Here is a 22,768-nt window from a genome sequence, read left to right on the forward strand (position 1 = left end):
ATATGACATTCCTAAACTTTAGCTTTCTCATCTTTAAAATGGAGATAATATATGCTATATATAACTTGTAGGCTTCTTTTGATGATCAAATATCACGTTAATGATAATAGCAGGTAATATTTATTGAGCACTTAACATATTCAGGAACTTTCCTATATGCTTTACATACATTATCTCCTTTACACTTTAGTTAAAACTTGTGAGACAAATATTAATAGCTCCATTTTAGAGTGGAAAGCCGGTATTCAGAAGGCTAAGTAACTTCACTGAAGTCACACAACTGACTGGTTGAAAGGGATTTAGATGCAAGCCTTTGTGACTCTAAAGTATCCAGCAATTAATTGTCATCCTCCACTGTATTAGTTTCCTATTGCTGCTATAAATTACCACAAATTTAGTGGTTTAAAAAAAAACCCAAATTTATTATCTTATAGTTGTGGAAGACAGAAGTCCAAAATTGGTCTCAACTGGGCTAAAATTGGGGAGTCGTCAGGGCTGTGTTCCTTTCTGGAGGCTCAAGGGGAAAATCTGCTTCTTTTCTTTGTTCAGCTTGTAGAAGCCATCTCCATTCCCTGGCTTGTGGCACCATGCTCCATCTTAAAAGCCAGCAAAGGCTGGCTGAGTCTTTCTCATATGGCATCACTCTAACACACACTCTCTCTCTCCGCCTCTAATTCTTCTATGCCCCTCTTCCACATTGAAGGACCACTGTGATTACATTAAGATCACTTGGATAATCCAGGATTAGCTCCGTTTAAAATCAGCTGATTAATAACCCTAATTCCATTTACAACTTTAATTCTCCTTACCATGTAACATAACATTCAGAGATTCCAGGCATTAGGATGGGAACCTTTTGGCGGAGGGCTTATTCTGCCTACCACACCCACTGATTAGTATAGTATAGCATAGTATTAGTATAGTATTAGTATAGTATAGTATAGTATAATTTTTGTTTCTCCAGCTTCTTTTCAAACAAATCTTGTTGCATCATCCTTACCTCTGTCTCCCGTAAGGTATATGTCCCCATCTCTTCCATTTGCTGCTAGTGACTCTCCGCCAAGCACAAAATTATACCCTTTGTGGCCACAACAAAGGACACTGGGACAAAAATAGTAATGCATCATCCTGGACCCAGGGATAGGTGTAAGCTCCAAGCAGAAGCCAAAGAAAGGGAGGCGTCTCTAGAAACTAGGAATAGCCCCTGTCCAAAAGCTAGCAAGGAAACAGGGAATTTCAGTTCAACAAACGCTTAGAACTGAATTCTGCCAACAACCTAAATAAGTCTAGAATTATATTCTCCCCTAGAGCCTCTAGTGAGAAACGCAGCCCTGCCGACACATCGATTTTGGTCAGTTTAAACCTACTCCGGACTTCCACATTACAGGACAGTGAGATTTAAAATTTGCGTTGTTTTAGGAAAATCATCCTGGATGCTTTGTGTAGACTGAGTCCGAGGTAAATAGGGAGGAAGTGGGAAGACCAGTTGAGAAGGTATTGCTGTCGTCAGGATCGGAGTTGGAGTAGAAGTGGCAGCGGGGATACTGAAAATATTTCTTTACCCCCCAACAGTTAGGTCAGTGAAGTAAATCCGAATGGCGAAAGCACCTCATAAAACTATAGTTCTCGAAGGAAAAACTTCCAATTGAAGAGATGACTGCGACTATTCAGCTGTTTCCAATTTGGCAAGTTTGCGCTTGCGCACAGGCGATGCGATGGCTCCTGGGCAGACGAGTCCACTTTTAGAGCGTAAGAATGGGTGGGAGGAGCGACATCTGAAAGTCAAACGGTCCTTTTCTTACAGGGCATCTCCCAAATCTTAGGGCTGTTTTTAAATCACAGACACCTTTGTGTTAGTACTTTTCTCCTAAAAATGAGATTTAATTTAGACAGGGGATAAAAGTTACTCAAAGATCTTTGTTTTGACTCCCCCACGTCTGCTGCGTGCGCCAACCCGCTAGGAGCCGGAAGCGGTAGCGGAAGTGTTGGCTTTAGGGAAGTCAGTCCGAGTTCGGTGTCCGAACTTCTGTCCCCCATGGAGGGGTCTGGCGAGCCGCTGCTGGACGCCAAGTCTCAAGTGAGTCCGGGCCGGGAAGGGGCAGTGCTCTGAAGGCAGAAAAATCTTTTTCTAAATTGTTTTTTTCTCCTGCCGTTTCAGGTCACCAACCAGGTGAGTGAGTAGCCTCCCCGCCCGCCCCCAACGGGCCTCTCCTGGGCCCTGGGGGGGCGGCTGCACCGAGCCTACCGCTTGCCACCAGAGGCAGAAGCCACCGTGAGCTTTTCCCAGCCCTTCCGCAGCCCAGGACCTGTGTCTCCAAGCCTGTGGCCTTCAGTCGGCCTCCTTGCATTGCGCCTTCCGCTTTGCACCAGCTTCACCTGACCCACCCCAGACCAAATATTTTTCCTTGATTCGAAACTAGGAACACAGTATTTAGAACTCGATGAGTGTAGAAGAAATTATCAAAATTTGAAAAGCAGAAATTTTCTTACTCTGTAAAAAGCAACTATTTTGCAGGACAGTATAACTTTTACCTTTCAGTGTATGCTTTTTTTACTCTAAGAATAAGAATTTGAATTATAAGAATTTATATATAAGAATTTATTTTATTATAGTTTAGTCCTGTTTCTTTGTTCCAAATTTCCTTTCCTGTTTTAGCAAATAAGCTACATTTGGACAAATAATTTATAATGCCTTTCCCAGAAGAAGGATACTAGAGTATTTTAGGTCAGAAGTTGCCCAGGTCTTACAAAATATAAGAAAGGGCTAAGGTAAAAAATAATGAATAAATAGGAGCTGAGAGAGATGTCCATTGATTGCTCTCTGTCATCTCTCTTCAACTTATCTTGCTGTTACTGTTGATTCCTGGAGGTGGGGGAACCCAGAGTCAGTACACTGATTCTGCCTGTCATAAATTATTTTTCCATTTACTAACATTGTCATGTGTTTATTCAAGTAAATACAGTAGCTTAATGGGGAACTGAGTTACACTAGATTATAGTTTTTTTAATTGAACATTTATTCATAGTTCATAAGTTTTTTTAAAATTACATTAGACAAAATGATTATGCAAAACAAGGGTATTAAAGAGGAAAAGATCCAATATCCAGCTCTAAGTAATTTATATTTGTAATACATGCTTTTTGTCTATAAGATATGTCTAATATTTAGGGTTGATATTAGTTTGAATTCCTTAAGCTATAGTGCCTTTTTTCTGTCTTTAAACATTTCTCACCAGTATATGAAGTAGCAAGATTAAGACCACATCTTCAATGAGAGTTCTGAAAAATTGCAAGTTAGTCTTTTAAATAATGTCATTACTACTAATAACAACAACATTACTGCTAGTGATATAACAGCTAAAATTTATTGGTTTACTATGTGCTAGCCACTACCTCCAGGCACTTCATATGTGTTATTTAATCCACATAACAATCCAATAAGGGTAGTTACTCTTACCTGTAGATGAGAAGAACACGAAATATCTGTAACTTACCCAAAGTCACACAGGTGGTAAATGGCGGATTAAGATATGAACCTAGGCAGTTTGACCTCAAAAACAAGCAAGTGTGCTGCCTTTTAGCAATAATTCTTGGTGAGTGAACATTACAAGAATAATACTGAAATGAAAATTCTTTAATGGAAAATAAGTATCTTTTTTTTGACAAGGGTTAATAAAAGAGAGGTTGAGGAACTGTTAATGAGAGTAAAATCCTCGAGAGCTTTTTGGGGCTAACATTACCTTGGAGAAACAACTAAGTTATATTCATAAAGGAAATGTCAGACATAATTTTGGGCAAGGCTCTGTTTTCAAAATTTTCTTTTGTCAATTATGATTTGTTTAAACTCTACTATCATCCTTAAAGTTATTGATGCTAGTAAATAATAGTCTGTACATTTTCCTAAATATATTTTCAGTTTACATCTTGTTTTTCATATTATTCAATAATATTTGAGCACTAAAATTGTTCTAAGATTTCTGCAGATTGTCATATAATTGTCATAATTCCATGGAGTGAATGCACTTATCCTCATTTAATCACTCTTCAGCTCTCTTACCCACTTCTATCTCAAACCTTGAGTACTCTTCCTCACCCTCAACTGATAACCCTGCTAGTTACATAATCAAGAAAATATATTCAACCAGTAAAGAATTTCCTCATTTCCCTACTGCAGTTTTGGAGGCATTGTTGACAGGGCTAAGCCATCTACTTGTAAATTTGGTCCTATCATCACCAACTTAAGGACTATAATTATCACTTTTTTCCCTCCATGGTTTACGTTTCCTCTCTACTAAATAACTACCAAATATGCACTAGTGACATCTTGAAAAAGAAGTTTTTGCTTTCATCCACCTTCAGCTACCCTCCTGTATCTCTTTGTTTAAAGCAGAAATCATTGAAAAAGATGTCTATACGGTCTCTACTTCCTCACCTCCCATTTGCTCTAAAGCCCACTCTACTAAGGCTTTTATACTTACTACTATTGTCAAGGTCACCCCAAGCTACCACATACAGTGGTCAATTTTCAGTCCTATTCTTATTTGACCTCAGCAATATTTGACACACTTGCTTACTTTCTCCTTAAGACACTTTCTTCATTTCGCCTCTGGGACTTTACTCGGCTGGTTTTCTTCCTATGTCACTGGTTGTTCTATCTCAGGCTTCTTTGCTAGACCCTCTTCATAATCTCTGTTGGTCTATTTCAGGATACATTCCTCAGACCTCTTCTTTTATTCACTTCCTGAGTGTTTTCATCAGTCCAGTGGCTTTAGATACCATCTGTATGATGATGATCCAAAATGTGTATCTCCGGCTCTGGTATCTCCCCTGAATATCAGGCTCAGTATTTAGTTGCTTAATTTCCAGCTTCCCTTGGAAACCAGGTGTTTCAAACTTAATATATTCAAAACCAAAGCTTGATTCTCATCACCACCCTCAACCAGTTTTCCCAGTGTTCTTCATCTTAGTAAATGGCCCTGCCGTTTATCTAGGTGCTCAAGGTCAAAACCTTGGAGTTACTTTTGGAAAGCTCATTCTTTCATACCCCTCATATAATCCGTCAGAATACTGTTTTCTCTGCCTTCAAAAATAAATTCTAAATTCATTTCTCCTTGCTGCCACCTGGGTCCAAGCCATTCATCCTGTTGCTTAGACCACTGCAATAGCCTTCCAACTAGGTCTCCCTGCTTTCCCTCTAGGGTCAGTGTGCCATCCATCAGCCTTTTGTAACCTGTGTCTCCTCCCTGCTCAAAACCTAAGAGATTCCTGTCACACTAGAAGAATCTTAAATGTTTACCTTGGCCTACAGGTCCCTTAAGAAACTGGTCCCCCATCTCTTACCACTCTTTTCTGAGCTCATGCCACTCAAGCCGCAAGGACCTTATAGTTCCCTGAACATGCCAAGCATGCTCCTCCCTCTGTCCAGAAGACTCTAACCTCCAGACAGCTATATGGCTTTTCCTTCATAACACTTACTACAATGTCATTATATTTTTGTTGGTTATTGTCTTTCTTCCCCACTAGAATGTTAAGTCCCTGAGGTCAGAAACTGTTTTATTTTTTGTTACATCCCAATGCCTAGAAGAGAATCTGGCATATAGTATCATTTAGTAGATAATTATTGACTCAATTAATGGAGCATAGGGACACAGTAATTTGTTCAAAGTTACATGGCTAGAAGTAGCAGAGCTGAGATTCATACTCAGGTCTGTCTGACTTAAGAGCCTGAGCTTGTTAAATTTAACAAACCATAGTGCTATATTGCCTAGCACCAGAGATCTAAGATTATTCATTACTTCACATTCTGATACTTGTAATCATTGTTTTGAAGTAATTCATAATTCTTTTTTTATAGTAGATGTCTAATTATAACTCTTCTCATTGGTTTCCTTAACAGTGTTAGGGTATAAATTGAAGGAAAGGTGTTTTCTTGAAGCACAATACCTGGAACCATTTTCACTCTTCTATTTTTTGAGACTGATTTGAAATTTTGTGCAGTTCTTATAGCAGTTCTTCAGTTATATGACTTTTTCTTGTTCTGTATATTGTATTAAGTTGTACATGTCATTTAAAGATGCGTGAACTGCCTTTAAGGAGTTTCTGTTCTAGTGGATGTGGGGAAGGGCAATAAATCTACAAGTGACTACTATGCAAGGCAGAATGTTATAAGTGCTAGGATATAAGAAGTGCCATGAAGATTCAAGGAAATTTTGAGTAAAACCACAAATACTTCACAGAGCAGGTAGAATTTGACAGGAGTTTTGAATGTTAGGTGGATGTTTAGAAGTTGTATTCCAAAAGGAATGAATGGCATGAGCAAAGGTATAAATGCTGAAAGATCATCTAAAGAAGGGATGCAGTTTGAGTAGAGAGAGAAAGTTGTGTGGTACTCTGTGAGTGGACTTTAGTGCTCAGTGAATGGCACTTAATTCATGAGGCAGTGGAGAACCATTACTGGATTTTGAGCTGTGATAACAGATTTGGTTAAATTGTAGGCAGTATTTAGGATGTATGGTCTGGATTGCTGCTGGGAAAGACTAGCCAAGAGAACAATTAGGCTGCAATAAAATTCAAGGTAAAATTTTAAAAGGGGACCATAAGTAGGTTTGTAGCAATGAGATTAGGAAAGAGGAAATAACTGTCAGTGGCATTGGCTGAATTAAAATCTTGAGTACCTAGCAGTTTATGTATGTTTTGCCTAAGGAAGAGGAAAAAAATCAAAGTAGACTGAAGTTTCAAACTTAAGTCACTAGGAGAATGGAGGGCATCATTAAAAATGAAGTGAGGCAGACATAGGGAACTGGTGGTTTGATGGGCTGAGCCCTCTACCACAGGACTTGCCCTTGGGAAGACTATTGCTGCAATGGAAAGACTAGGCCTCCCTATAATTGTGCCTAAGAGCCTCCTCCCGAATGCCTCTTTGTTGCTCAGATGTAGCTCACTCTCTCTAGCTAAGCCAACTTGGCAGGTGAAATCACTGCCCTCCCCCCAATTGGGATCTGACACCCAGGGGAGTAAATCTCCCTGGCAGTGTGGAATAGGACTCCTGGGGAGGAATCTAGACCCAGCATCGTGGGATGGAGAACATCTTCTTGACCAAAAGGGGGATGTGAAAGGAAATGAAATAAGCTTCAGTGGCAGAAAGGTTCCAAAAGGAGCCAAGAGGTCACTCTGGTGGGCACTCCTGTGCACAATATAGACAACCCTTTTTAGGTTCTAATGAATTGAAATAGCTAGCAGTAAATACCTGAAACTATCAAACTGCAACCCAGAACCCTTTAATCTTGAAGATGATTGTATAAAAATGTAGCTTATGAGGGGTGACAATGTGATTGGGAAGGCCATATGGACCACACTCCCCTTTGTCTAGTTTATGGATGGATAAGTAGAAAAATGGGGGAAGGAAAAACAAAAAACAAAAAAGGCACCCAGTGTTCTTTTTTACTTTAATTACTCTTTTTCACTTTAATTTTTATTCTTAATATTTTTGTGTGTGTGGTAATGAAAATGTCAGAAGTTAATTTTGGTGATGAATGCACAACTATGTAATGGTACTGTAAACAATTGAATGTACACTTTGTTTTGTATGACTGCATGGTATGTGAATATATCTCAATAAAATGAATTTTTAAAAAAATGAAGTGAGGATGGAAAACTTCTGAGGGAGGAAGACAGATATTTGGCATTACAGGCAATTGTACTGTGAACTTACTGGTAGTGAATGTGTTTAGTGGAAAGACTTTATTTTCCTGTACGATTTTTTCCTTTTTTAATGCAATTTTATTGAGATGTATTCACACACCATACAATCCATTCAGAATATACAGTCAATGGCTCACAGTATCATCATCTGTATGATTTTTATTGGTGGTATTAACATCACAGAGGTGAATGGTTACACTAAGCAAATATGAAATATCTTTTGGTTATTTGTATTTACTAAAATTTCCACAAGTTACATAGTTCAGATTATATAGTTATGAGGATACATTTTTGATAGATAATATATCATATAAAGTTTATTGACAGTTATTTTAAACTGATTGTGTTTGTCCTGTTTTAGTTATCTATTGCTACGTTAAAAACTACCCCAAAACTTAGTGACCTTAAACTTTTTTGTCTTCCATGATTTGTGGGTTAACTGTGCTTGGCTGGGTGGTGTTTTCTTCTTCCCATCGTGTTGGCTGGGGCTTCAGTTATCTAGAGGCCTAATTGGGCTGGAAGTCCAAGGGGGCTCACTCACATGGTAAATAATGACTGTTGGCTGGGAGCTCAGCTAGAGCTGATAACTGAAGTGGCTTGGTTCTCCTTCACGTGGCTGCTCCATGTGGCTTGGCTTCCCACGTCATTGTGGCTGGGTTCCAATAGGGAGAGTCCCCAAGAGCAATTATTCCATAAAGAAGGAAGCAAATGTTTCCAGTTCTCCAAAAATTGAGGCTCAGAAATTCCAGAAGGCCTCTCCTGCTTCCAGTCACAGGACCAGCTGAGATTCTTGATAAACTCCACTTCTTGATGTGAGGAGCAACAGGGAAAAGTGGAATTTGGGGGCATATCTTGGAAACCAGATATCACATACCCCAGAGGTTCTTAACATATTAGTTCAACAGATGTATATTTGAACATTCACTCTGTACAAGATACTGTTTAGTAGATTTCGCAAACTAGATAATGCCCCAGCTCTCATGGAATTTGCATTTCCTTGATAGGAGACAGGCAATGAATAAGTAAGCTTGATAATTTCAGATAATGATAAGTGCTCTGAAGAAAGTAAATCAAAGTATGGTTGAGGGTGCCATTTAATAAGATGGAGAAGGTAAATGACTTAGCAAACATTGTACACTTAGGCTAGAGCAAATATGAATTCTCAAGTAGGAGCTAATAATTTATGCTTTAATGAAAACACTGGTGAGCTAAATTATTATTTTGTAATCAGGAAAGAAGAAAAAAGGAGCAATTTCTGTGTATGTAAAACACTTAGCACAGGGGGAGCATAGCATTGTCCAGTATAACTTTTTGTGGTGATAGAATTGTTCTGTGTTGGCACTGTCCAGTAGGGTGGCACTGGCTTCATGTGGCTCTTGAGCACTTTCTATGTGGCTAGCACAACTGAAAACTGTGAAAATTAAAACTTAATTCTAATCGATTTAAATCTGAATAGTCACTGGTTGCTAGTAGCTACCATATTGCACAACTCAGGTGCAGCATGTAGAAGATGCTAAATGTTACTTCTTGCCCTTTCCCAGACCTGTCCACTTTTCTGCCCTACTAGATCTTAGTTTAATAACTAATAGTAACCAGGGTGTGGCTAGATATAATGAAAAAGGTTTGAATTTGGAATAAAAAAGACTTGGGTTTGTATTCTTGGGTAAGTTGTTTAATCTCTGTCTTTTCCTGATAACACTACAGTATGCAGAAGGTGTAACATGCAAGTTTCCATTTGAGAAATTTAATTTCAAAAGGAGAGAACCCAAAAGTGTACATTTCATGGTTCTAGCTCTAAAATATATGTAGATAAAAGACTACAAGTGAGGACTCAGTTAAACAAAAATAGTTTTTAGGATGGTGGAGTTGTACATGATTATTTTTCTAATTTTATTCTATGTGGTGGTGTGAAAAATAAAAATTAAATTTAAACAGAAATTGCCTTTATCAAGTTTTTTCTTTATAGACATTTTTTTAATGTTTTTATATCATTAATAACTTTAGCTACCATATCAAATTAAATTTTAGTGTGATTGTCTACAGTTTTTGATACTTTTATCTATATTTGCTTTTTTTTAACAAAAGAAATTGTAGCTTTGTAGAAAAATCATGCATAAAATACAGAGTTCCCATCTAACACCCTTTTACTAACACTTTGCATTAGTGTGGTATATTTGTTACAATTCATGAAAAAACATTTTTATAATTGTACTATTAATATAGCCCATTGTTTAAACTGTTTGTGTTGTACAGTCCATGGTTTTTTATGTTTTTATTCTAGTAATATATATACAATCTAAAATTTCTCTTTTTAACCACATATATTTACTTTCTGATATTTTTCTTCTTTATATTCATTTTATTTCTGGATGTTTTTACATTTCTTTTTCACAACGAGCTTTTCTTTGCATCGTTTCCTTTTTTAAATAATTTTCTTCATTCTACAAAAATTTGAGGACTACCGTATACATTTTTTCATTCTTAATATTCTCTGTAGTGGTAAGTGTGCCCTGTGTTCTGACTTTTTTTTTCTTTCCTATTCTTTTTTTTAATCTCCTAAGCAGTTAATTCCTATTTAAGGCTAAACCACATTTGTTAGTAAGGTTTGCTTTTAATTTGCATTTAAATGTTGAATTAGAATTTTGGAAATCCTGATCTCATAACCCTCATCCCAGCTTTCTTTTTTCATGCATAGTAATTTTGCAGAATAAGTTTCTTGATGCCATGTCTACCCCATTTACTCATGTGCCAATTTTGTTGTTATAATAGTAGATTCCAACATTGTGTTCCTTAATTACTTTTCTGCTTGAAATGCTGTAGATTATCCAGCATTTTATTTCAGTTTGTAAGAGTCAAACAGGCAATGTTTTACTCTATTGTTTTACTGCAGACATTAAAAAGGGAAATTCTTCCATCAAGTTATTGTGTAGGCTGAATAAGTGTAAGAAGCGCCCAGTTAAATTTTTGAATATCACTGTGCAACTGGATATTTCTAATAATGAGCCCCTCTTTTCTCTCCTTGGCTTGTTTGCCATTTAATGAGCATTCCTATTTTCATATCCCTAGCGTCCTCTCTTGATGATACCTTTGGTCTTAAAATATGTAAACCTTTATTGATACATAATACCAGCATCTTCCAGTCATCTGGGCCTAGATTTTTTAGTTATCTTTGACATTTCCATAACTACATAGACAATCGTCAGGGCTTAATGATTTATCTTTCATAGTATCTAACTCTCCTCATCACCTATTTAGTTCAGGCACTTAAAACCTCATACTTGGATTATTATGCTCTGCTGCCCAGATTAAAATTTCACAGTGGGTACTTCTATAACATTTCACTACTCAGAAACTTTCAGTTCGCCCTCATTGCCAACAGGAAAAGTCTAAATAACTCAATGTGATATGTTTTCCCTAATGAATAAAGTATATGAAAGTACTTTGAAAACATCTGGAAAAGCACACAATTTGCAAGGAATTACTGACCTCTTAATCACTTTGTCAACTTTATTTGCCGTACTTTCTTACAAGAATATTCTACTTTAAGACAGGTAAATGCTTTATCCCTTAAGCAGACTTTGATTATTCTCATCTTTAGTTGGTCCAGTTTAACATTTACTAAGCATTTCCTGTTTGCTAGGTGTTGTGTTTATAAGAATGACACACTTTCCTGTCAATTTAAGTTCTGTTTGCTCTTCAAAATTGAGTTAAAGGCTTATCCCCTCTGTAAAACTTTCATTTGATTTCTCTAACCTACAATAAAATTTCACTCTCAACTAGAAATAAAGAACTCACTGTCTCATCCCCTCCGCTCCTTATCTGTATTTGAAAATACATAAAATATGGGCCATTTTAATGAATAATTTTAAAGTGAACACCTGTGTAACCATAATCAAGCTAGGAAGTAGATTACCCCAGGAGCTCTCCAGTCAAACTTCTCCCTTCCGCCCTAGAGGTAATCATTACCATTTTGTGATGACCATATTCTTACGTATCTTTATAGTTTTATTACCTCGGTATGCACCCCTAAACAGTATAACCTATTTACCACCTGTGAATGCACCCCTAAACAATATAGTATTACATTTTCAAGTTAATGTGAATAGAATGACATAAATTTTTGATGTCTGTCTTTCAAGATATTTGTTGTTAAGTGTAGCTGAAGTTCATTTTTACTGCTGAATAGCATTTCATTTATCTATTTTATTAATAGTGAACATTTGGGTTGTTCCCATTTTGGGGCTATTATTATTAAAGCTACTAGGATGATTCTTTTTTATTTTTTGTATTTTTGAGCAGTTTTATTGAGATACGTTTACATATACAATTCATCCAAAGTGTGCAATGAGTGGTTCACAGTATTATCCCGTACTTGTGTATTCATCACCACAGTCAATTTTAGAACATTTTCCTTACTCCAAAAAAACAAACAAACCCAAAACATCCCATACCCCTTATCCCCCACTATTATTAACCGTTAGCATTGGTGTGGTACATTTGTTACTGTTGATGAAAGAATATTAAAATATTTCTGTTAACTATAGTCTATAGTTTGCAATGGGTGCAGTTTTTCCATATACCACTCTATTACTAACTCCTTGTAGTTGTGACATACATTTGTTCTAGTTCATGAAAGGTCATTTTTATATTTTTACTATTAATCACCGACATCATCCACCACAGGGTTCACTCTGCTATACAGTCCCACGTTTTAGCCTCTAGTTTTCCTTCTAGTGACATACTCAACTTGAAACTTCCCCTTTCAACCACAATCACACACGTAATTCAGTGCTGTTAATTGCACTTACCATATTGTGCTACCAATCACCTCTATCCATTTCCAAACATTTAAATTCAACTTAGTTAAAAATTATGCACACATTAAGCATCTGCTCCCCATTCTCTACCCTCATTCTATTTCCTGGTACCTGTATTCTAGATTTTAACTCTACAAGTTTACTTTTTATAATTAGCTCATATTAGTGAGATCATACAATATTTGTCCTTTCGCATCTGACTTATTTCATTTAACATTATGTCTTCAAGGTTCATGTTGTCACACACTTCAGGACTTCGTTCCTTCTAATTGCTGAATAATATTCTATTGTTATGTATATACCACATTTTATTTATTTATTTACTCATTGTTGGATGAATACTTGGCTTGTTCTCATCTTTTGGCAGTTGTGAATAGTACTGCTATGAACAGTGTGCAAATGTCTGTGTCCCAGCTTTCATTTCTTCTGAGTATATACTTAGCAATGGGATTGCTGGAGCTTAGGAGCATTCTTGTATATGTATCCTATGTATATATGTGCATATCTTTCTGGGTTATTTACCTAGTAGAATTGCTGTGTCACGGGACATGTGTATCTTCAATTTTACTAGATAAAGCCTGTTTTCCAGAAGGTTGGCCCAGTTTAGACTTAACACCCACAGCATGTGATACTTCCATTGCTCACATCCTTCCTTGGCAACACTTGGAATTGTCAGAATTAAATTTGTGTCATTTGGTAGGTGTGCAGTGGTATCTCATCATAGTTTTAATTTTCTTTTCCCTGTTTCCTAATGAAGGTGCACAGCTTTTCATATGTTTATTAGCCATTTTTAGTTGTTTTATGATTTCCCTACTATCCATTCTCTTTTTATATGTAGAACTTTTATTTTAAATGGATTTATAACATTTTACTTTTTGAAGACGTTAACCTTTTATCAGCACCAACCAGTGCTGTAGAAGATTGGTCCAAATCCTGTTGGAGACAAGAGGAAATTTTGGTCTCCACACCCATCCCACCTTTTATTTAAAAAAAAAAAAAAAAAAAAGATGTTTATTAGCAAGCTAAGCTTTTTGCCCTAAATGCATAAAAAAACTGGGGGAAAAGAAGGGTATCAGTCAATTGACAAGTCTTTTTTTGAGTGTCTGCTCTGTACCAGGCACCTGTCTAAGCTTTGGGAACAAGACAGACAAATTCCTCTGCCCAGGGATCTTATGTTTTAGTCAGTATTAAGAGCTGCATCTATCCAGTCCTGTCTTATGCCATGGCAACGCTGAACAGTCATTGACAGGAATCAGATAAAAAGTTTTCAAGTGGCCACCAGTCAACAAGCAAGTAATGTTTGGAATCAAACAGACTTTGGTTTCAATACTGATTCCAGAAATGTGCGACTTTGTGGACATTACCTAAGCTCTCTGAAATTTGATTTTGTGATCTGCAAAATGGAAATAATAACCTATAATGGTATGGTGAATCACTGAACCATTTAATATATGTAAAATGCATAGCTCATTGCCTTAGCATGTTTCCTTCATCGTGAACAATGATGAAATCTAAAACCATCTGATCACTCAAATATTTATGGTATTGTAGGGTTTGAGGTAGAGGAAAGAAATGGGAATGGTTCTCAATGTATGCCTCTGTAAATATGTAGATGCTGTTACCAGTCTGCCATTTTAGGACCTTTGGGGTGTGGAATGGGAAAAGCATATATGAAATAGGAAAGTGAGGTAAGAGACACTCCAAAGCATTTGGAGTCCCCTGACTTGCAGGAGCAAAAAAGCCTTTTAAGGATAACTGGTACTGTCATGTCTTCCTTCTACTTCCATTACATATCAGTGGAGATTTGTTAGTTTTTTTTTTTCTTTGCTTTTTTTAAATGTAATTGTGACAGTATTATTTTCTAACTCTTTATATCCCTTCTTGCCCCTCTTCATTTTCATTTGATTATTACTCCTCTAGCAATATTAAAATGAAGATATTTTATTTTACTATGACCAGCATTGAAACTAAAAATTGTGTGACAGCCATAACATTGAATAAATATCTGCATTCAAGGCAGTGTCATTACTGATGTATTGTTTTGTACTGTTTTATTTCAGCTGATAGATTTTCAATGGAAACTGGGTATGGCTGTAAGTTCCGACAATTGCAGATCTCTTAAATATCCTTATGTTGCAGTCATGCTAAAAGTGGCAGATCATTCAGGCCAAGTAAAGAACAAGTCCTTTGAAATGACAATTCCACAGTTTCAGGTTTGTGATTTAACTCATTCAGTTTTAGTTCATCTTTCTGTAATTGCTGCTTAAGAAATACATAATTTTTCTTAAAGGAAAATTTTAATTCTTTGTATTTGCAAGTTGATGTTCTTTAGATTTACTAGTACAGACACAAAAAAATCTGAGTTTGTTTTTTATGGGTATTTGATAAATTATTTTTTACATAATGTGCTGAATTTTTGTAGTGTGATATTTGGTCACTTTCACAGCACTCTTCTCTGCCAGTATATTTGGTAAATTATCATCTTCTCTGGAAGGACATTTACTTTGCATTTAACTTTTTTGTTCTTACTCCTTTTAGGCTTAATATTCAAGAATGTTAAACTAAATTAATCCTATCTTTAAATAGTGTTGACACTGAATTTTCTGACTAATATTTACAAAATGAAGATGGGGCATCAATGCTTGGGACTGGTATTATGGGCTAGAGATTTGAGCAATTTAGAGTCATGTTATCATTCCACCTCTTTGCTATAAATGGGGAAAAAAAACGGGGTGGGCAATAAACTGGATTTTCTTTTGAATATATATACAAGGAAATGTCATCATTGACTAATTTAACTGTCCTGTAGAATTTCATTTTTGCTTGTTTGTTTTAATCTATTTATTAAATGAACATATAAGTATCCCCACAGTAGTTATATTAAGGCAATTATTCTAAGACAATCATAGTGAATGAAATGGAAATACAAAGGGAATTCTCTGTAAGGCTAACTAAAAATATAGCGGTCCTAGGTTTTCTTTTTAAGAAAGGTGTCTTATAAAATATGGTTTTGATTTCTTTTATGAGCTACAGTTTAAGGGATTTCTTTCCCTTTGTTTTCTTTCCTTTATAACAGATATCCTTGTTTTAGAACAAAAATAATGGTCACAAATTTAACATTTTTAATCAAGAATTAGGCCTTGATTAAAAGGAAATAAATGTAGTATATTGTGATATGTTATAGCCTTCAACTCTGAATATAAGGACCAAATCAATTTCAAAAAAGAATATAGGTTTCAATGTTTTTTATAATTTACAATGCTGACCTAATTCTTGTTTTCTGTACAGCATTCATGAACTCTGATTCCACCTCTAGAAATTTTCTGTATATCTTTATTGGTTGCTCAAATTTGGCCAAGATATATTTTTAGGAAATAGTTACACCCTGCTTCATTCTATGACTAATTTAGATATAGGTTAAAACAAAATGCATATACTTAAGTAGCAAAATAAAAAGTAAGACCAAATAAGGAGAATACAAATATGTAAATTATTAAATGGCTGTCCTAATTACCGAGGTTAAGTTTCAAATTTGCCTCCTACTTCCTGGCAGGTACAGGAGGAAAAAAAGGAAAACAGAAATTGTGTGATTCCACCTTTTTTAAAAAAACATGACTTGTATAGAAGAGCCATCATATAAGTTCAAATTTTTATATGAGGGAAAAATTAGCTTTTACCATGTAAACCATTGTAGATGTAGGGTCTTTCTTATTGTAACTGAACCCATACCTTAAATAAAATAGCAGCTGCCACCCTGGTTTTGCAATCTTTTACTAGTTAAAGTGGCTTGAAGCCAAGGAACCAACCTGTCATTTCTGTTTTTATCTTCAGTTATCTAGGACAGGGCTGGGTATTTAATAAATCTTCCTGGTGTGATCTTAAAAGAACTTTCTCATGCACTCTTTTGAAAATTTAGTCATGAGCTAATTATCCAACTCTACAATAGTATTTTTGTGGGCAGTTCCAAATTGCACCTGTTTGCTTTTTATAGCAACCTTCAATAATAGTTAAGGATATAGCATTAAAATTCAAACCTAATAGATTTTATAGCTTTTGGTGGTCAGATATAATGAAAATAACTACTGAAATATTCTCTGAAAGCAAAATTAATTTTATTTTTCTCATTTCTCTCCAGAGTTTCTGCAGACAGTTCAAGGAAATCGCAGCAATTATTGAAACTGTGTGAAAACTGATTGCTTTGTTGATAAACTGCTAAAATCATTCTAAAATCGTGAACTTCACTTTTTGCAGCAAAACTGCATAAGGATCGAATGATATTTATTGAGTGAATTTTGCACTTTTGTTTTTCTATTAAAAAAAAATAAATCAGATAAACAGGAATTAATGGTAATTAGTAATACCATTGTGAATACTCTAAAATTATATATTGGATTAATAGTTTAAAAACTTGCTGGTAATAAAACCCATTTTATAAACAAAATCTTATATGAAGTCCAATACATAAAGTATATGTAAGTGAGAAAAGTAGTATTTGATTTGGATAACTATGCTTTACAAATTCAATTTTATAATATTCATTTATTTTTAAAGGCAATCAGAAAGGAGTGAGGCTGCTTTTGTCAGACATTTGGAATCAGATTATGTTTGACCATTGCTGCCTTATATTATCCTAATGTTCAAGTGGTTTCTGTTATTAATATTTGTATAAAGTTCAAATACATGCAGATTGCAAGATAAGTTTTATTCCAAGTTCTGTATACAACTGGTTTAGCCTGGTAACATAGGTTATTGTGTTAAGCGATCTCCACTGAATTTAAATTTATAAACCAGTTGTTAAAATATTCTGTAAAGCCACAGCAGTCAGTACTGTATAGCATTGGTTTAGGAATAAACAAATAGATCACTGGGATAGAGTAAGTGGCCTAGAAATAGGTTGTGATATTTGGGACAAGGATGGTATTTTAGTGGGGTAGGAAAACTTAAATTTGTTAAATTTAATAAATGATGCTAGCAATCAAAATATATTCAAAAGTAAATTCCAGATGGATTAATGACTTAAACAAGAAAACAAAATAATGTTAGAAGTTTTAAAAAAATTTATGTAACCTAAGGCTTTGGAAGACCCTTTAAATCCAGACAGCAACCCATAAATTATAATATAAAATATCAATATATTGAAAAATAAAAGAAAAATTATATGTGGGGAAAAATGGGCCATAAACAAAGACAAATACTAGATTGATGTATGTGCTGGTTTGAATCTATTATGTACCCCCAGAAAAAGTCACGTTCATTTAATCCAATCTTGTGGGGGCAGACTTATTATGGGTGGGAATTTTTGATTAGATTATTTCCATGGAGAAGTGGCCCCGCCCTTTCAAGGTGGGTCTTAATTAGTTTATTGGCATCCTCTATGAGAAGCTAAAAGGCAGAGACATTTTGAAGAGAGCTCGGAGAGGCTTAGAAAAGGCCCAGAGCTGACAGAGTCCCAGATGTTTGGAGATGGTAAGCTGAGAGGTGAAGCTTAGTTTGCCCTGGAGAGGCTAAGTGTGAACCCACAGAATCTGCTGGAATCAGAAGCTGAAAGCAACACAACCTGGAAGCAAAGGACCAGCAGACGCTAAGCCATGTGCCTTCCCAGCTAACAGGTGTTCCAGACACCATCAGCCTTTTCCTCAGAGAAGGTATCTACCTCTTGCTGCCTTCATTTGGACATTTTCATGGCCTTAGGACTGTAAATTTGTGAACTAATAAACCCCCACTGTAAAAACCAATCCATTTCTGGCATATTGCGTTTCCGGCTGCTTTAGCAAACCGGAACAATGTGTAAGTCAGTTCTGGGTTGGGAAAACAAACGCTTTAGATATTTTAAGCAGGAAGAAATTTTATACAAGAAATTGATACTCACTAAACGGTCAAAAAGACTGAGGGAGCAAGAGTCAGGAAGAATCATTGCTGGCTTTCAGAAAATCCAGTAGTGCAGGAATTTCAGGGAAAGCCACTGCCAATAATCTCTGCTGCTTATAGCACAAAGCATGACATCACCTGGAAGCCACTGCACACCCATGTCTGCCATCTGATCATGCATCTGTCAAGCATGTGACTGGAAATAAAGGCTTCTTGCTTTCTTCACCCTTCGTAATCTCACACATGAGCCTCATTGGTGGAAGCTAAATCAGGATGCTAATTATACTGGAATCCAAGTTTGCTGGGATTTTAGTGCCTATTGAGGGGGACATAGAAGAGCGGGAATGGTGCTGAGTCTCAACAAACAATAGTTGATAATTGGGGATAAAAAATTTTGCTTTGCATAAGATAAAGTATTAATGTTTATGAAATGCAAAGAACTTTTATAATCTGTAATAAAAGCAGATGCAATGCAAAAGTTGTGTATGCAAGAATTCACAGAGAAGAAAATCTAAATGACCAATAAATAAGAAAATATGATCAACCTCACTGGTAGCCAAGACATACAATTAATGTTTTAAAAATACAATTTTATACCCATAACATTAGCAAAAATTTAAAGGTTATAGCACCTAATGCTGATAGGAAAGCATATTCTCATAATACTGGTGTAAAAGGGAGTTACTTTGGCTTTATGCAAAGCAACTTCATATTATATCTGTTCCAGAAATTTCAGTCCCCGAAAACATCTTTAGAAATAAAGGGACCAATATGTAAAGATGTTTGGCAAAAATTTGCTAAATGTGCATCCATTTCTTCTGGGCACACAGGAGGACACATTTTCCAGTCTCCCTAAAGTTAGGTTGGGACCACAAAACTGGGTTGTAGCTAATGGAATATGGGCAGAAGTGTCCTAAGCCACATTCAGTCCTGGTTGTAAATCATTATTCTATGTCATTCTCCCAACCTTTCTCCCAACCTAGCTGCTGGAAATGAAGGACTCTAGGATAGCAGAATTCTAGGATGGATCCCTGAATCACTACTGGAGGCAAACTCCCCACAAGAGACCCTATCTTGCATCAGACAGTGATGTGAGCTAGAAATGAACTTTTACTGTGGTAAGCTGTTGAGGATTTTGGATTGTTACAACAGCAAATGAGCATAAATCTGATTAACACAGGAGATATACACACACACACACGTTTATATACATATGAAAATTTTTATTTTGGCATTTATAGTGGCAAAAAAAACCAATAGGGAAACAGCAAATACTTGTCAATAAGGAAATGGTCAAATAAATTTGGCATGTGAATACTATGATTATACAGCTGTTAAAATTTTGCCTTTTAAGATATTTCCAATACGTTACTGCTATGTTTTATTACATGGTGTAAAATGCATTAATAGACATTTGAATACTTAAATGAAAATTAAGAAAGTTATGAAAAGGATGTATATACCATGTTGTAAGCATTGGTGGGGAGAGTATCTGGAGAGAGAGAAAGAACAGTTAAAAAAATTATAGATGCATATATTGTAACTCACATATGATTTTAAAAATACTTGTTTTTTATTTTTTAATTTTTTTGCTATATAGCTATGCAATCATTATCAAAGATCAGGCCTACTGGATTACAGCTCAATAATTTCCAGTATTTCCTTCTGGCTATTCTAATACACTAGAAACTAAAAAGAAATATCTATATAATGAGTCAGTAGTCATAATCATTTGTTAAATCTTAATTTCTCAGTTACACTTCTTCCCTCATTTGATCATTCTCTCAATCTTCAGGGATAGCTGGGCAATGACCATTCCAACTTCTTTGTGCTGGAAAGGGGTGTTGACCTTATGGGTAGAGGAATAAAACTGGTTGATATTCCTGGTTTCAGGGCTTATTTGGCATAGGCACAATCTGGAGGCCTTAATTTTCTGAAAAAATAAACTTACTAGGTAAAACATTTATAGAGTCTTAGATACGGTATTCTTTAGGATTTTCAGGAATACTGTTGGTTGGGGCTTGGCATAATGTGGCAATCTGTAATATCTGGCTGAAGCTTGCATAAGAGTAACCTCCAGAATGATCCCTCAACTCTATTTTAAATCTGTTACCCACTGAAACTTCATTTTGCTCTGTTTCTTTTCCCCCTTTTGGTCTAGAAGACATTGTCAATCCTAAGATGCTAGGGCCAGACTCATTCAAGTCCCATGTTGCCAGGGAGACTTACATGCCTGGGGTAAAATTCTTGTTTTTGAGTAAGCTTTTGAAAAGTTTTTATATTTCCTTTTATGCTATAATGCTTTCTTATTTAATTTAACAAATGTATAGTATTTATGAAACAGGTTGATTTGTGAAGTGCCTCTCCAAAGCAGGATAAACAAACCTGTAATGCATGCCAAGCTTAGACATAACTGGGTTGAAGAAATGGTTACCCCAGCCTGGATCTAAAATTTTGGCTGGCACCACTGCAGAAAACTTCATTTCTACCTCTTATCTCTGTTTCCTTTTCTTATCTTCCATATTGGAAAAGTGTGTTCTCTTCACCCCTGTCAGCGTTTCTTCAGTTCTCTTATGTGAATTCACTTTCTTCCTTTGTCGTCAGTTAGATGTCACTGCTGTAAGTAGCCCCTTCCATTGCCTGCTGCTGCCCACCTATGTACTCAGGCTTCCACCAGCTTGATGATTTTGCTGCCTTGTTGATTGTGCTTGACGACCGTCCACAGATATACTCTTTTGCCCACTTTCTAGATACTGACATAATGATTCTAGGACTATGAGAGACAGAACAAAGCCCTCTTTTCTATCCCTTTCTTATCTTGTGGGGTACCAACCTCATTGTACTCCCAGAAGTCAGGTAGAAACCCCCATCTGTGTTAAACAGCATACTTGCTTTCTCAAACTCTGCAGACTTCTATCTGCCACCCAGCTTCCGCTCCAACCCATTCCAACCTCCACCCCACCCCATTGCAGATTAGCATTTCTAGGTTTAAAATTATATGCAAAGAGGGCTTCCGCGTGTGCGCGGCCCTCGGGGCCTGGAAAATGGCGCCGCTCTTGCTGCAGCTGGCGGTGGTCGGCACGGCGCTGGCAGCCGCTGTGCTGATGCTGGTATCTTAGTGCAGTCAGCTTGTTACAATCAACGTTTAAAGGAGGTCCACTCTTCTGCTTGATTGACATGTCTTCAGTCTCAAGATAAAGATTTCCTTTATTGCATTTATAACTGCTACAAAAATGCCACACCTTCATCTACATGAAGAAGAGAAGTTCTTATTAAATGCCAGAGCCCAGAAGGAAACTTTACCCAGCATCTGGGACTCACCTACCAAACAACTCTCTGTTGTTGTGCCTTCATACAATGAAGAAAAACGGTTGCCTGTGATGATGGATGAAGCTCTGGGCTACCTAGAGAAGAGACAGAAACAGGATCCTTTGTTCACTTACGAGATGATAGTAGTTGATGATGGCAGCAAGGACCAGACTTCAAAGGTAGCTTTTAAATATTCCCGGAAATATAGAAGTGACAAAGTACGAGTAATAACGCTGGTGAAGAATCGTGGAAAAGGCGGAGCTATTAGGATGGGTGTATTCAGTTCTCGAGGAGAAAAAATCCTTATGGCAGACGCTGATGGAGCCACAAAGTTTCCAGATATTGAGAAATTAGAAAAAGGACTGAACGACCTACAGCCTTGGCCTAATCAACTGAGAAGCACCTTGGGCAGCCTCAGAGAATACACCACCCAGCTATCTTCCATCACCCGAGAAATTCAGCAGAAGTGGGGAGAGTGGCTCCAGGCTGAGCTGGGGGCACAGTTCCGTGGTCACGTGGCCCCTTCCTGAGGAGAGCCTCCTGTACAGGGCACTCGGCAACGTCCCACAGCACCAGGAGTCCAGGAAGCTCAGCAAAGCCACACGGCCTCACAGGGCCCACCCTGCTCAGGTCGTGGAAGTCTCGTTCAGAGGGGAAGGAGGTGGGTCTCGGAGAGTTCACCTGCACCATGGGAGAGCTGCCCACACTAACTGAGCATGACAAAACAAAAAGAAATAAATGGCAGCTCCACCAAGATTATTGAAAAAAAAAAAAAAAATCATACATAGTGAGCTAAACCCTGTCTGAAAGATGATGTAATCCAAGGAAAAGGAAAAATTGCATGTCTTTTGGCTAAGGAGTTAATACTTAATGAAATAAGAATTCAGTAACGAAAGGGTTCAAAGGAGAGGTGCTGAAGCAATAGAAGGGAAATTACAGAACTGAGGAATTTTTTTAAGGAACTGATTGACATCTCTTGCAAAGAAACACAAGAAGTTTCTCTTATTTTTGTTTTTTTGTCAAATTCAAATACAATCGGATGGAAACTTATTTAAAATGAAATATGTAATTCC

At 36.6% G+C, this 22,768-nt stretch overlaps 2 protein-coding genes across 2 annotated transcripts; both read left to right on the forward strand.

The window, feature by feature from the left end:
- The first annotated feature begins 1,942 nt into the window (after window positions 1-1,942).
- Window positions 1,943-16,742, forward strand: COMMD6 (COMM domain containing 6). Its single transcript, XM_037800297.1, has 4 exons — window positions 1,943-2,077; window positions 2,159-2,170; window positions 14,579-14,731; window positions 16,654-16,742. Exons 1-4 carry the CDS (start codon window positions 2,036-2,038, stop codon window positions 16,702-16,704), a joined length of 258 nt encoding a protein of 85 aa, XP_037656225.1. The 5' UTR covers window positions 1,943-2,035; the 3' UTR covers window positions 16,705-16,742.
- A 4,688-nt stretch (window positions 16,743-21,430) lies between these two features.
- Window positions 21,431-22,559, forward strand: LOC119506862 (dolichyl-phosphate beta-glucosyltransferase-like). Its single transcript, XM_037799918.1, has 2 exons — window positions 21,431-21,504; window positions 21,574-22,559. Exons 1-2 carry the CDS (start codon window positions 21,431-21,433, stop codon window positions 22,223-22,225), a joined length of 726 nt encoding a protein of 241 aa, XP_037655846.1. The 3' UTR covers window positions 22,226-22,559.
- Window positions 22,560-22,768: the final 209 nt, after the last annotated feature.

This window comes from Choloepus didactylus, chromosome 12 (genome assembly GCF_015220235.1).
Source record: "Choloepus didactylus isolate mChoDid1 chromosome 12, mChoDid1.pri, whole genome shotgun sequence".
NCBI classification, from domain to species: domain Eukaryota; kingdom Metazoa; phylum Chordata; class Mammalia; order Pilosa; family Megalonychidae; genus Choloepus; species Choloepus didactylus.

Coding starts and splice junctions, on each gene's coding strand:
- COMMD6 (XM_037800297.1), top strand. CDS start 2,036: ATGGAGGGGTCTGGCGAGCCGCTGCTGGACGCCAAGTCTCAA. Junction 14,732..16,653: donor TGACAATTCCACAGTTTCAG/GTTTGTGATTTA, acceptor ATTTCTCTCCAG/AGTTTCTGCAGACAGTTCAA.
- LOC119506862 (XM_037799918.1), top strand. CDS start 21,431: ATGGCGCCGCTCTTGCTGCAGCTGGCGGTGGTCGGCACGGCGCTGGCA. Junction 21,505..21,573: donor GTGCTGATGCTGGTATCTTA/GTGCAGTCAGCT, acceptor ACATGTCTTCAG/TCTCAAGATAAAGATTTCCT.